General features: G+C 49.7%; 1 protein-coding gene across 1 annotated transcript; it reads right to left on the bottom strand.

Moving 5' to 3' along the window:
* Positions 1-2,026: 2,026 nt before the first annotated feature.
* CACNA1H (calcium voltage-gated channel subunit alpha1 H) lies at positions 2,027-3,972 on the bottom strand. Its single transcript, XM_061349048.1, has 2 exons — positions 3,873-3,972; positions 2,027-3,596 (listed from the first exon to the last, which is right to left on the bottom strand). The coding sequence occupies exon 2, from the start codon at positions 3,579-3,581 to the stop codon at positions 2,835-2,837; it is 747 nt and encodes a 248-aa protein (XP_061205032.1). The 5' UTR covers positions 3,582-3,596; positions 3,873-3,972; the 3' UTR covers positions 2,027-2,834.
* Positions 3,973-11,009: the final 7,037 nt, after the last annotated feature.

Raw genomic sequence — 11,009 nt, 5'->3', positions numbered from 1 at the left:
TGATCCCGGCCCCACCTGTCCCCCCGAGAACCAGGCAATGGCTTTTTTTAGCTATTTCTAAGCCTGGCAGTAGCCCCCCCTGCTTAAGCTGCACAGGCAAACCATGCTTTTGGCCCTGCCGTGGAGGATTTCCACCTGCTCCAGGCCTCAGGTCTGGGCTATCTCTGCTACCAACAACTATTCGGAGCGGCCGGGGTGGTTTTCATGGTTCACATCATCTGGATTGATGAGGATTTGCCTGGGAGACCCACGTGAAACGCACTTGACAGCATTCCCAAAACCGTATTCGGGATTTTGGATGCTGACGTAGATGGTCTGCGGTGGGATGAAGATCCCTGCCTCTGCCACGAGCATCCCATGGGATCACCCTTGAGAACCGACAGGAATGTGATGGGAACCAGACCCCGAACCTGCAGTATGGGACACCTTTGCTTTTGCAAGGCATGCTGAGCGAACAGACAGCCCTGTCTGCAGCCTGGGGATGCAGGGGTGAAGTCTTTCTGTCTGGTGGCAGGGGGAAACATGCACAGGTTTTGGAGCTGAAACACTGCAGAGAAGACGCACGGAGATGCACTCCCACACTGGAAAACACTCAGTGAGCATGGGGAGGGGAACAACATGGACATCAGTGGCACGGAGCAAGATCTTTTCCCCCTCACCCTAAAATATACCCCAAAGAGAGTTAAGGACAGCTCTCCCAGCAAGAAAAAGCACCACTGAAGGAAGGCACTGGCTTCTCAGAGGGGTTAGTGCTCCCCAGATGAGCAAGCAGCTCAGGGAAGGGCTTCAGAGTCAGATTTTAAGGCACTTCACAGCCTTCCTTTTGTAACAGAGGAAGATTTTAATGCAACCAAAGTTCATTATTGTGGGTTATGGATCCACGCTTCTGGATGGGCACGAAGAGTCACCAAAACTGCACGACTGGCCAGAAACCACCTTTGTGTTGCAATCTTCTCTTCCAAGTTACACATTCCTTGAGACAGGCACCTCAGCCCTTATCACACCATACACGCGAGTGTCCCCACGTAGCTGCTTCCCAAGTGCTGCAGCACCACGACAATGGCTTGTCCCTGAGCTGCCCAACCTCCAGCTGCCTGCTGTCCGACATGAGCCACCCACCACCCAGGCACAGCACCAGCTCCTAAGCAAGACACGCATCTCCTCCCTCCGAGGTTGCTCAGCACGGCTTCATTAAGCAGCTGCAGAAATCCCAGTCACCAGCAACACGGGTGCTCTCACCAAGAAACTTAGAAGTCAACACCGAAGGATTATTCTCCCTGCGACGCGTGGGACTGTTGGAGACTGGGAGAAGAGGGGAAATATCCCAACAAGGAGCTATTTTTGCTGGGAATAGGAGTCTCTATTGCTGCGATACATCGCGAGCTTTGTTCTGCTACAACCAAAACATACCGGTGCTGACAGCAAGAACACTACAACACAGGGCTGACGGAGTTATGTTAGATTTTGGCTTCACTACTAACCCACCATCATGATTTCCACCTAATGTGATGTCAGATGGGTAAGTTTTATAAAGGAACTCACTCTCCTGTGAAATATGAGGTGATGCTGAAAGGCAAAATCAAAGCAGAGCCTCATCCTACAGCGGCATGAGCACACCTGAACTCTTCCACACAAACTCCCTCGCTCCGCGCCGATGCCTCCGTGCTTCGTTCTCCTCCTGCTGCCAGTTCATTTTCCAGCTGTATCAGCTTTAGGGATGCCAAACCCAGGGCACATGTAGGACTGTGAGATCCTACCAAAAGAGGGGAAGGAGAAGGCTTCTCCCTCTCACCTGCACCCAAAGTTCTGAGACAGGATAACCTGCTTTAAGGGATGAGATCCATCCTGACCCCCTCTCAGCTCCAACACAACGGTGTCCTCCCCAAGCCCCTCAGGATCGGGTGTTTCACTTTCTTGTTATGGAACCTCCATTTACATTTAGTATTTACATAACTAAAGCATTGCTGAGGAGATGAACTGCTTGTTTACATCTCCCTTCCACCCGCACGCGTGTATGAGCCTGGTTCCCCCGTCGCCACAGTGCCAAGCGGAAATCTCTCTGCACAAGTCAATAGCTCACATAAACCTAGTTCCAACAAGAGGAGCCCCAAGGCCTTAAATACTGTGGGGTTTCCCTTTGGTTATTTCTCCTAATAACACCCCCAAGAAGCATTCAGGGGAGGATTGTGCAATTCCTCCTCCCGACAACACTCGCCTTGGGGGTGTTGCTGAGGAGCACAGTGAGCTCAGACGCACAGGGGTTGCTCTGGTTAACTGAAGCGAGATCAATAATAACCATATTAATAAATAATGCTTTTAATAGCAGTGGCAGGATGTAGGCAGCAAACTGCAGGCAGGTATCAGGGACAGGTAAAAGCATGAATTATCCGCACCATGTCAATGCTTCCGAGCCGATGCGCAGAGCAAAGCTAAAAGCTCACTTTCTGAAGATTACCAAGACAGACTGACAACTCTCTGCTTGCACACAAGCATTTCGGGTGAAACTCAATTTGCTGGATGCCACAGCGGAGAGAAGCACGCTGCTCTCTCTTACTTAACATTAATAAACTGGGTAATGGACACAGGGAAGTGCGAGAGATTTAGGGGTTTGATGTCCTCTCCCTTCCCTGCCTGCAAGTTGGAAGAGAACAAAAGCAAAGGGGAGTTTTTGGGACCCGAGGCATGTGCCTTCTCCAAAGCAACTCCAACCCGCTCCATTTCTCTGCGAGGAGAAGGCAAACACGAGCTCAGAGCCGCTCTCTTATATAAACAGCGCGGGGGTCAGCGCCTGTCTGAAATTCCCCACTATGACTAAAACAAACACGAGGTTGTCCTTAAACTTTGCTTCTCGTCACCCCACCAGGAGATAAGTGAAGTTGAGGGGTTCTCCCCTCTGTGGGTCCTAGAGGGCTGTGGCTCAGCACCCTGCACCCCACACCCCAATGGGATGCTGAGGCTGAGCACCTTGTCCTACCGCCCCATCCCTCTTGTTCCCACACCAAACAGTGGGACGAGGCTGGTGCAAGCATGGGGACCTCAGCGTGTGCATCCCCCAGATGAAGCCAGCAGGATAAGCACAGCAGGGACACATTCCCTGCCTGTCCCACTCCTGCAGACCCCCACATCCCACTTCCCGAGGTGGGGATCGGGACAGCACAGAGGCACTGGGGACCCCGCGGGCGTTGTGGCATCACCATGTGCTCGAGGGAGCAGTGAGCCCGCGGGATGCAGAACCCCGACGGGGTGCGAAGGGGTGGTCCAGGGGAGGGGTATCCCCGGGGGGGGGGGGTGCGTTGTCCCTCGGGGAAAGGATATGGATTACAGACCAGCCTGAGGCACCAGCTGCGCGGGCGGGTGGTTTGCTTGAGGCAGAAGAAGGCGGTGGGTGCCAGCGCCGGGTAAGGCACCTGCTCCTCCTCCTCGGAGGCCAGGTCGGGCGGCAGGTCGCGGCCGGGAGAACCGCCGGAGCCGGCATCCTCCGGCGGCTGCTCGGCGGGGCGGCGCGGCGGTACGGTGATGGGCACCCGCACCTCGCCGCCGGCCGGGCGCGGCAGCGACTCCGGGCTCTCGCCATCAGTCATGGTAGCGGCCGGGACCTGCGGGGCAAGGGCAGGGGGTCAGGGGCGAAGGGCTCCCTTCCCCGGAACGGGGCGCGGCTCCCACCTGGCCCCGGCGCTCCAGACACAACAAAGAAGGGCGAGGAAAGGAAGGGGGGAGTCGAGCGTTCACCCGGGCGCGGCCGTTCCCGCCCGCCGGGAAAGCCGGGATCCCCCTCTGCAACCCCCGGTGTGCCCCCACCCACCGGCTTTTTCCTTTGTACGTATGGAAAATGGATGGAGATGGGGATATTGGGGGGGATGTGGGTGTCCTACCTTAGTTTGGCGGAGCGCGGTGTCCTTACGAGCATAGCCGTGCCTTTCCAGTTCACATGGGACCAGGCAGCAATCGGGGCGCCGGGAAGCGGCGGATCTTTCCCCCAGCCCTTCCCTCCCTCCCTCCCTCCCTCCCGTCGCACACCACCCCCTAAATCCAACGAGGGGAGGGCGTGCGGCGCTCGCCCGCGGGGATGGAGGATGGAGAAGGAGGAGTGGTGGTGGTGGTGGTGTTGGTGATGGTGGTGGGGGCCCTTCCCGAGCCGAGCGGAGCCTCTCCCGACGGTAATCCCAAGGAGCCAGCAGGCAGCTCCGCAGCCGCTCTTGCAAAGCTTCAGCCGCGCTGAACAGGAAACTTCGGATTTACCGGGGGAGGAGGGAGAGGAGAGGGGAGGAGAGAGGCGGAGGGGGCTGGGAGAGAGCCGGGGGCGGGCAGCCGGGAGGAGCCGGGGCAGCCCCGGGGGGTCGGGACCGGAGAAGGGGGGGGGCACCGCCCGCACGGTCCCACCCGCGGCCACGCTGCTGTCTCCCCGCTCCTCCGCCTTTGTTCAGGCTCCGGGCGATGCGTGGCTAAGGGCAGGGCGCTCAGGGCCTTTTGGGGAGCCACCCCCAAGGCGGCGGGGTGGGTGGGTGGAGAAGAGGTGAACCCCCACCCTGGGGAAAGGGCTTTACAAAGCCGGCGGACGGGAACCGGGGGGATGCGAGGCTGCCCCAGCCCCCTAAAACCCAGCCCTTAATTCGTTGGGTTTAATAAATAAATGTATAAAGCCAAGTGCGAGGTCGGAGCATTTTAATAACTAAAGCTCGGCTCTTCAGCTGCTGTGATTTGTAGCTGAGTAGCTAATCTTCTCAAGGGCTTAGCGTGGAGGGATCACAATAAACAGATAATAGAAAAGTCGTTACAGGCACCATCCCCTTAAACTCTGCTTAAGAAGTTTTATTCTTACTGGGTTCTTTCAAATTATATGAATTATCTATATACATATATAGCTTATGAATGTAGTGCAGGTGGAAGGGGGGAGAGATGAAAAACTGGTAGCTAGGTACATTCCCCTCGACTGGAATGTTTGAAAGACTGAGTTCATTATATACCAGCACATTCAATTTGCAAATGCAGCTCCCAATGCTATTCTTCATGGTTAATAACTGGGAATTGATTGAAAAGAGAGGTCATGCAGCTTTCAAAGCAGAAAGAACCGAGCCTAATGGGGCTAGCGAGGAGATGGTTTTACATACGCACTTTCAATGGTTGTTTTATTAGATGTTTGCAGGTTGTGATTAACAGTGTGTGGCAATTTTATTATTGAGCAAACAATGCCCCTGACAAGCAGGACACAGCCTGCAAAGAGAACCTGAACTGTGCAAAGAAGAGATTGTGCTTGGAGTTTCCACACGCTTATACCAGCTAATTAGGGCAAATCATAACTTCCTGTGGGAAGGGAGGACTTGTGGGTGAGTTGGTGGAGCTCTGCTCGAGCGGTCTTCCTCTCAAATTATCCTGCTCAGGAATATGACCTTTACAGGGAGAAGGGGAGGTTTACTAAAATGGGAATCAGGAGGAGAGGCCAAGCCTCCAGAGCAAGCTTTCTCCCTAAGGCAGAAGCTGCCCCTGCAATAAACTTTCCTCGGTGCCTCCCCTCCGGCCCTGTGTCTGGAGAGCAGGGTGCTGCTCCCATGGCTGACAAATCCATCTTCAAAGCTCATTCCCAACCGGCTGCCATGAGCACCGGCTCCTGCTCTTCCCCACGCACAGGCTGGGTGGAAGCTCAAAGATGCAGTGGCTGCAGAGATCCATCCCGTAGCCAGAGACATGGCAAGTGGGGCATTTCCAAGGTCTTAACCTGTTGCCTGGACAATACTTAAAGCCTTATTAATAAGCTCCATGCAATGATGGTAGCTGAGAAGGACTTCTGTTGTAAAACAGGGCATTTTGAAGGAGGCTTGTAAAGAATACCCAGAGAAGCAGTGGCTGCCCCATCCCCTGCAGTGTTCAAGGATGGGGCTTAGAGCAACCTCATCTGGTGGAAGGAGTCCCTGCCCAGGTCCTTGGAACTGGAAGGGAACTTACAGTCCCTTTCAACCCAAACCATTTAATGATTCTATGATTAGGCCCAGTCCTGACCCCAGTGGGGATTTTTGGCTCTTTGCAACAATCAGGATTAATTACAAAGTTGGTCATTACTGAAAAGAGACGTTCTGTTGGCAGAAGTATCTGCTTCCTCCTGTAGTTCCTGCTTATAACCCACATAGTGGTGGGAAGGAGTAGGCCAGATTCTGTTCCATTTACTCCATACTTCTCTCCAGCTGACAGCGGTATCACTTCTGCACATTTACATGAGTCAGAAGGATCTGGCCACAGCATTTCTGTCATTAATAAACACCAGGAATGTTAAGATCAATACCAATCCGAGAATACACATGCCCTGAATGGGCACTTGGCTTGCAGAATCACAGCTGACATAATGGGATGTGTAATGCTCTTAGCTGGCCCTAATAAATCGTCCCCCGCTGGCACGCACCCGGGGGTATTACAGCCTGCGTGCAAAGCGGACAGGCTGGAGATGTGCACATCTGCCCCAGAGCTGCTCAGCCTGACCAGGAGAGCTGGGATCCCTGTCCTGGGCTTGCACCTGAGCTGTGTGAGAGTTAGGAAAGCAAAAGGTCTGGGTCGCATCATGGGAGACATCACCCACACCCAGGTGCTCACTGGGGTGGGAGCTCAGCAGGGAGAGCTCACAGGGTTCCTAAAGTTATCAGAGCCACAATGATTTCAACAGCTCAGAAAGCAGATCTGCCCTGACCATCGCAGCCTGACGACTGAGGACACCTCAATTCCTCTTCCGCCTGATCTTCCCCATTTGATGCTATTTAGCACGTAGCAGGCATTTACAATCTGTCACACAAAGACAATATAGGACTTTACAAGAACATTATAAAATCATAGAACAGCTTGGGTGGGAGAGGACTTTAAGGCTCATCCAGTTCCAACCCCTGCCATGGGCAGGGGCACCTTCCACTGGAGCAGCTTGCTCCAAGCTCTGCCCAGCCTGGCCTTGAACACTGCCAGCAATGGGGCAGTCACAGCTTCTCTGCACAAAATCCCTGCTTGTCTCAGGTAGTTTTCATAAAGCAGTCCATTTAATATTCTCCTATTTAATATTCCTCCTCCAAACTTGCCTATAACCTCTCAAAGGCTGTAAACGTTCCAGCAACCCTGCTGAAGGACTGAGCAGCATCTCCAGCCCTGCACCCTGCCCAGCTCCTGGCTGCTATGCTTTGAGTCAGGAGCCACCCGACGGAGACCCACTGCCACAGTGACACCCCACTAGGATTAAACTCCAGTTCCTCAAGGTCATGGGCATGGTGAGAGTGGGATGAGGCATCCCTGCATGTCTCACACCCTGCTTCCTAGCGAGGCTCCAAGAGGAGCCCTTGCCAACATTTATAAGCTGCTGGGTGTGCCATCGTAGCATAGTGTCAGATGAAACCCAGACAGTAAATCAAGCAGCGTAGCAGAGCTTAATGCCCTCGTCTGTGCCTGTACGTGATGTGCAGCCTCTTCCCATAGAATCACAAGCATCAGCTGGGGAGAAAAAGTCAATATAAAAACCCTATTTGACTTTTGGAGTTTGATGCTCTAAGTTCCCCAGGCTAAGATGAGACCAGTGGGTCAGCAACGTAGTTTAAGGCTTCTTTGTGTTCTTATGCCTATTAAGCTGACCTCTTACAGACAAAGTCTGACAGAGGTGCTGAATACTTTATGTAATATTTTTTACTGGATCTCATTCTAGCTGAGTCAAATCTGGGTTTTTTCTGATTGCAGAAAAACCTTCAAACAAGGAACAATCTAGCTAATAGTGCTTGCATAAATCATCCTCAAAATAATGAGTATCTGTGGAGTGAACTCATTTAGCTAAATAGATGGAGGGCCACTTTAAAGTTATTTAGAAAGATTAACAAAAGAGAAGGGAAATGAAAAACAGAGAATAAATTGAGGGGAGAAGGGGAAAATTATGTTGGAAACAATGAATTTATTATAATTCGAGATGGTAAGGAGAAATTGCCAAAAAAACGAGATTGGCACCGTGGCTTTGCTGCTGCCCAAATGTATTTTTAATTAAAATACGTGGATGTTAAAATGCATTTTTAAAATAGAGATAAATAGGTCCCCAGCCAACATTATATATTTATTTTGACAGCTTTCAAATTCATCCATAATTTGTCATTTCCTCAGTACAAGAAAACACTTATCTACTCGGGGGATAGTTCTGCCGCTGCACTCGCCATTGCCTTCATCAAGCACTGAGTACAGAATGCCAAACTGCTCCTAAACCTGGCAGATCCCAGCGTTTACTCCATTCCCATTTGGAATCTACACCTTTTTCTGACCGAAAAAAATCCAGTGTTTTGCTCCTGCATTCTTCTTCTCTCACTTTTCCTTCCTCCCATCTCGGTCCTTTGCCCCATCCTGTTCCTTAATCTAATATTCCCTTTCTGCTCCTCGATCCTTTATTTAGGGGTGACTTTGCAAAGTGTCTCCTATCCCAGTCACAGCCCCACAGGGAGCCCCTGCAAATACATCAGATTGTCCTGATGTGGTTTTGGTATCTCAAAGCCCCTACAACAGCTCTGTACCTGCAGTCCATTGCTCACAGCAGGCATGCATTTTCTTTCCTCACCTTCAGTGATTTAGCAAGTAATTCCCTCCCCATAAACTCTCATCTTAGGTCTTCATGCATTATGGAGCAGTGTTGAGGTCTCTACAGCCAAGCCTGGAGAAACCCACAAGATGTACAAAAGCTTTAAGTCCCACCTAAATCCTAAGGAAAACTGAGATGATGACTCAACCAATATGATGCCTTTGAGATCAAGTCTATCATTCGTGTTTTATCCTCCAGAACACAATTTTTCAGGAGGCAGCATCCCCTAACTACTTTGTCATTGTGTTAAGAAGCACAAAGCTATCCACCTTCAAAACCCTTCACTCACCTTGCACCGTTTCCAGTCTCACAGCTCTTCAGCATTCCCAAATCCATTATTGAGTGAGTATATTTCAAACCCACACGTTTTGGCCAGGCTCAAAAGCTGCATTGTAGCTTGTCTTTGTGCTGTTGCGTTTGTCACTTCTCATCTCATGTTTAGACTTGCTAAATATAAAATCTGTTTAAAATAACTGCAAACTATTCTCTGAGTCCTTGAGGAAAACAAACCCATTGCTTGGACCTGCCTCCTTATGTTTTATGGGTTTAGCACATGTTGGAAATAGAATATTTCCATAATAAATGTTTGATAAAAATAATCTCCATGTGAAGCTTGTTCTAAGCCAACAGACCCAGAAAGGCAGAAGAGCCACAGGGTTGGCACCAACGTCCAGTGCATTCCTGAAAAAGCTTCCCAAACTTATTGGAAGAGACCACTCTAAGTGGAAAAGACAAGTTTGGTCTCCACATTCACCCTATGCCTTACCTCCTCCTCATATCCTCAATGTGGACACAAGCTTAGTGAGATGGAAGCAATGTCAAGGAGCCTAAGAGTTGAAGATGTGTTTTATGACAGCATCACATCAGTTTGTGGCTTGATATTCTATTTCCCTGCCTTCATACTAAGACCTTCACATAACTTACTGGTACTTCTCTTTCACTCATAGGTTTGAAGAGTGGAGTATGTTTCCAAGACGACCCTCAAGTACAGGTTGTTGCCCCCTTGAAATCCTCGGGACATCAGTGTTGGTCCATACTTCTGTTTGCAAACAAATTCATCTCTAAAGTTCAGAGGCTGACTCAAGCACTGTGCATCACTTAGCATCACTTTCCCAACACTCCTCTAAGAGCTGTGCAGGTTGTGGTGAACCAGATCTCCTGAGTGCATTTTGCATGATGCTGCTTGCAGCAAGAAATCACCATGGCTGTGATTTCCCCTTTCATGGAGCTGGAGTTTCATATCCTTTCATTTCACTGATTACTCTGTAGGCTTATTCAATGAGAATGAGAGTTTCACTTTTACAGGTGCCTGGTGCTTTTCCACTTGTTTATTAGATGGGCAAGACAAGACAAAAAGAATGAATTTTCAGTTTGCTGCCAGTATCAGAAACGCTTTCAGTGGAGACCTAAACCCACAAATGCTGCGCAAATCTGATTTCTTGCTCAAAATTAATGCCTCTTCTACTGAGAAGACAACAGAAAATTAAAGAAAAATAAAAGACAATTTAACCCAATTCTAAAATGAATTGAAATTAATTTTTTCACTGGAAGGACTTCACTGGAGGTCAGGCCCCTTTAGAGGCAGAAATGTTCCAATTGATTATCATAGAATATTATTGTTTATATTGATTAAATTGTTGGTAAAAGCATTTGTGATGCGCAGAGTATTTGAAATCACTGAGGCAAACTGCTGATGATGCAGATTAGTTAATTTACTGGAAAAAATGACCTTTGTTGCACTAAGAACCAAATCTTACAGGACAGAAGTCTTTTAAGTACTTGCTAATAATTTAAATGAATTATCCAAGATGATGATGTTGAAGAGCTGAATGTATTATAGGGTTTATTATGGTAGAGGGTATATGCAGGATATTTAAGGGCTGAATATATTAAGAGGATGTTTTGCATGAGAAATAACTTGATTTGGAACCCAGAGGCTTCTGCTGTTATGTGTCCATAGAGGGGAAGCAAGTAGATACCTGTTCTACATGCGAAATTGTTTGATATTTCTCTTCCAAGCCTCACAAACAACGGCTGTACAGCAACTGCAAGGTAAGGGAGTGTATCCAAAGAGGCAAAATATTGCTCTATATTGCATTGCTTTAGAGGCTTGGCTATCCAGTAGGAAACCATTCAGCTGGGACATGTGCAGGTACCCCAAGGGATGCACAAGTTAGGGCAAAAGGACAGTGCAGAGACGCCCCAAAGCTCACTCTAAATGCAACAGGAGACAAAACCTAAACACTGCTGCATCCTTCTCCAGCAGCAATTTCCTCATGCTATCAAAGCCCTATAATGTTCTTTACACAATTTGTTGTAAATCACTCATGGCTTGTTTAACATGCTGCTGATTTCATCTTGGTTTATTGCATTGCCACCCTGTGTGGCAAGGCAGCAGCAGTGGCTTTATGGTCTTCAATCAAAGCCCAGACACCTG

The sequence above is a fragment of the Neopsephotus bourkii genome, unplaced genomic scaffold (assembly GCF_033783945.1).
Source record: "Neopsephotus bourkii isolate Nb327-2 ecotype Australia unplaced genomic scaffold, CSIRO-AGI_Nbou_v1 NB_384, whole genome shotgun sequence".
Classification (NCBI taxonomy): domain Eukaryota; kingdom Metazoa; phylum Chordata; class Aves; order Psittaciformes; family Psittacidae; genus Neopsephotus; species Neopsephotus bourkii.
Note: the sequence above shows the minus strand (reverse complement) of the source record. Positions and strands in the feature narration are given on the sequence as shown.

What these genes read in the sequence shown, in the direction of transcription:
- CACNA1H (XM_061349048.1), bottom strand. Translation starts at nt 3,581, where the DNA reads ATGACTGATGGCGAGAGCCCGGAGTCGCTGCCGCGCCCGGCCGGCGGC.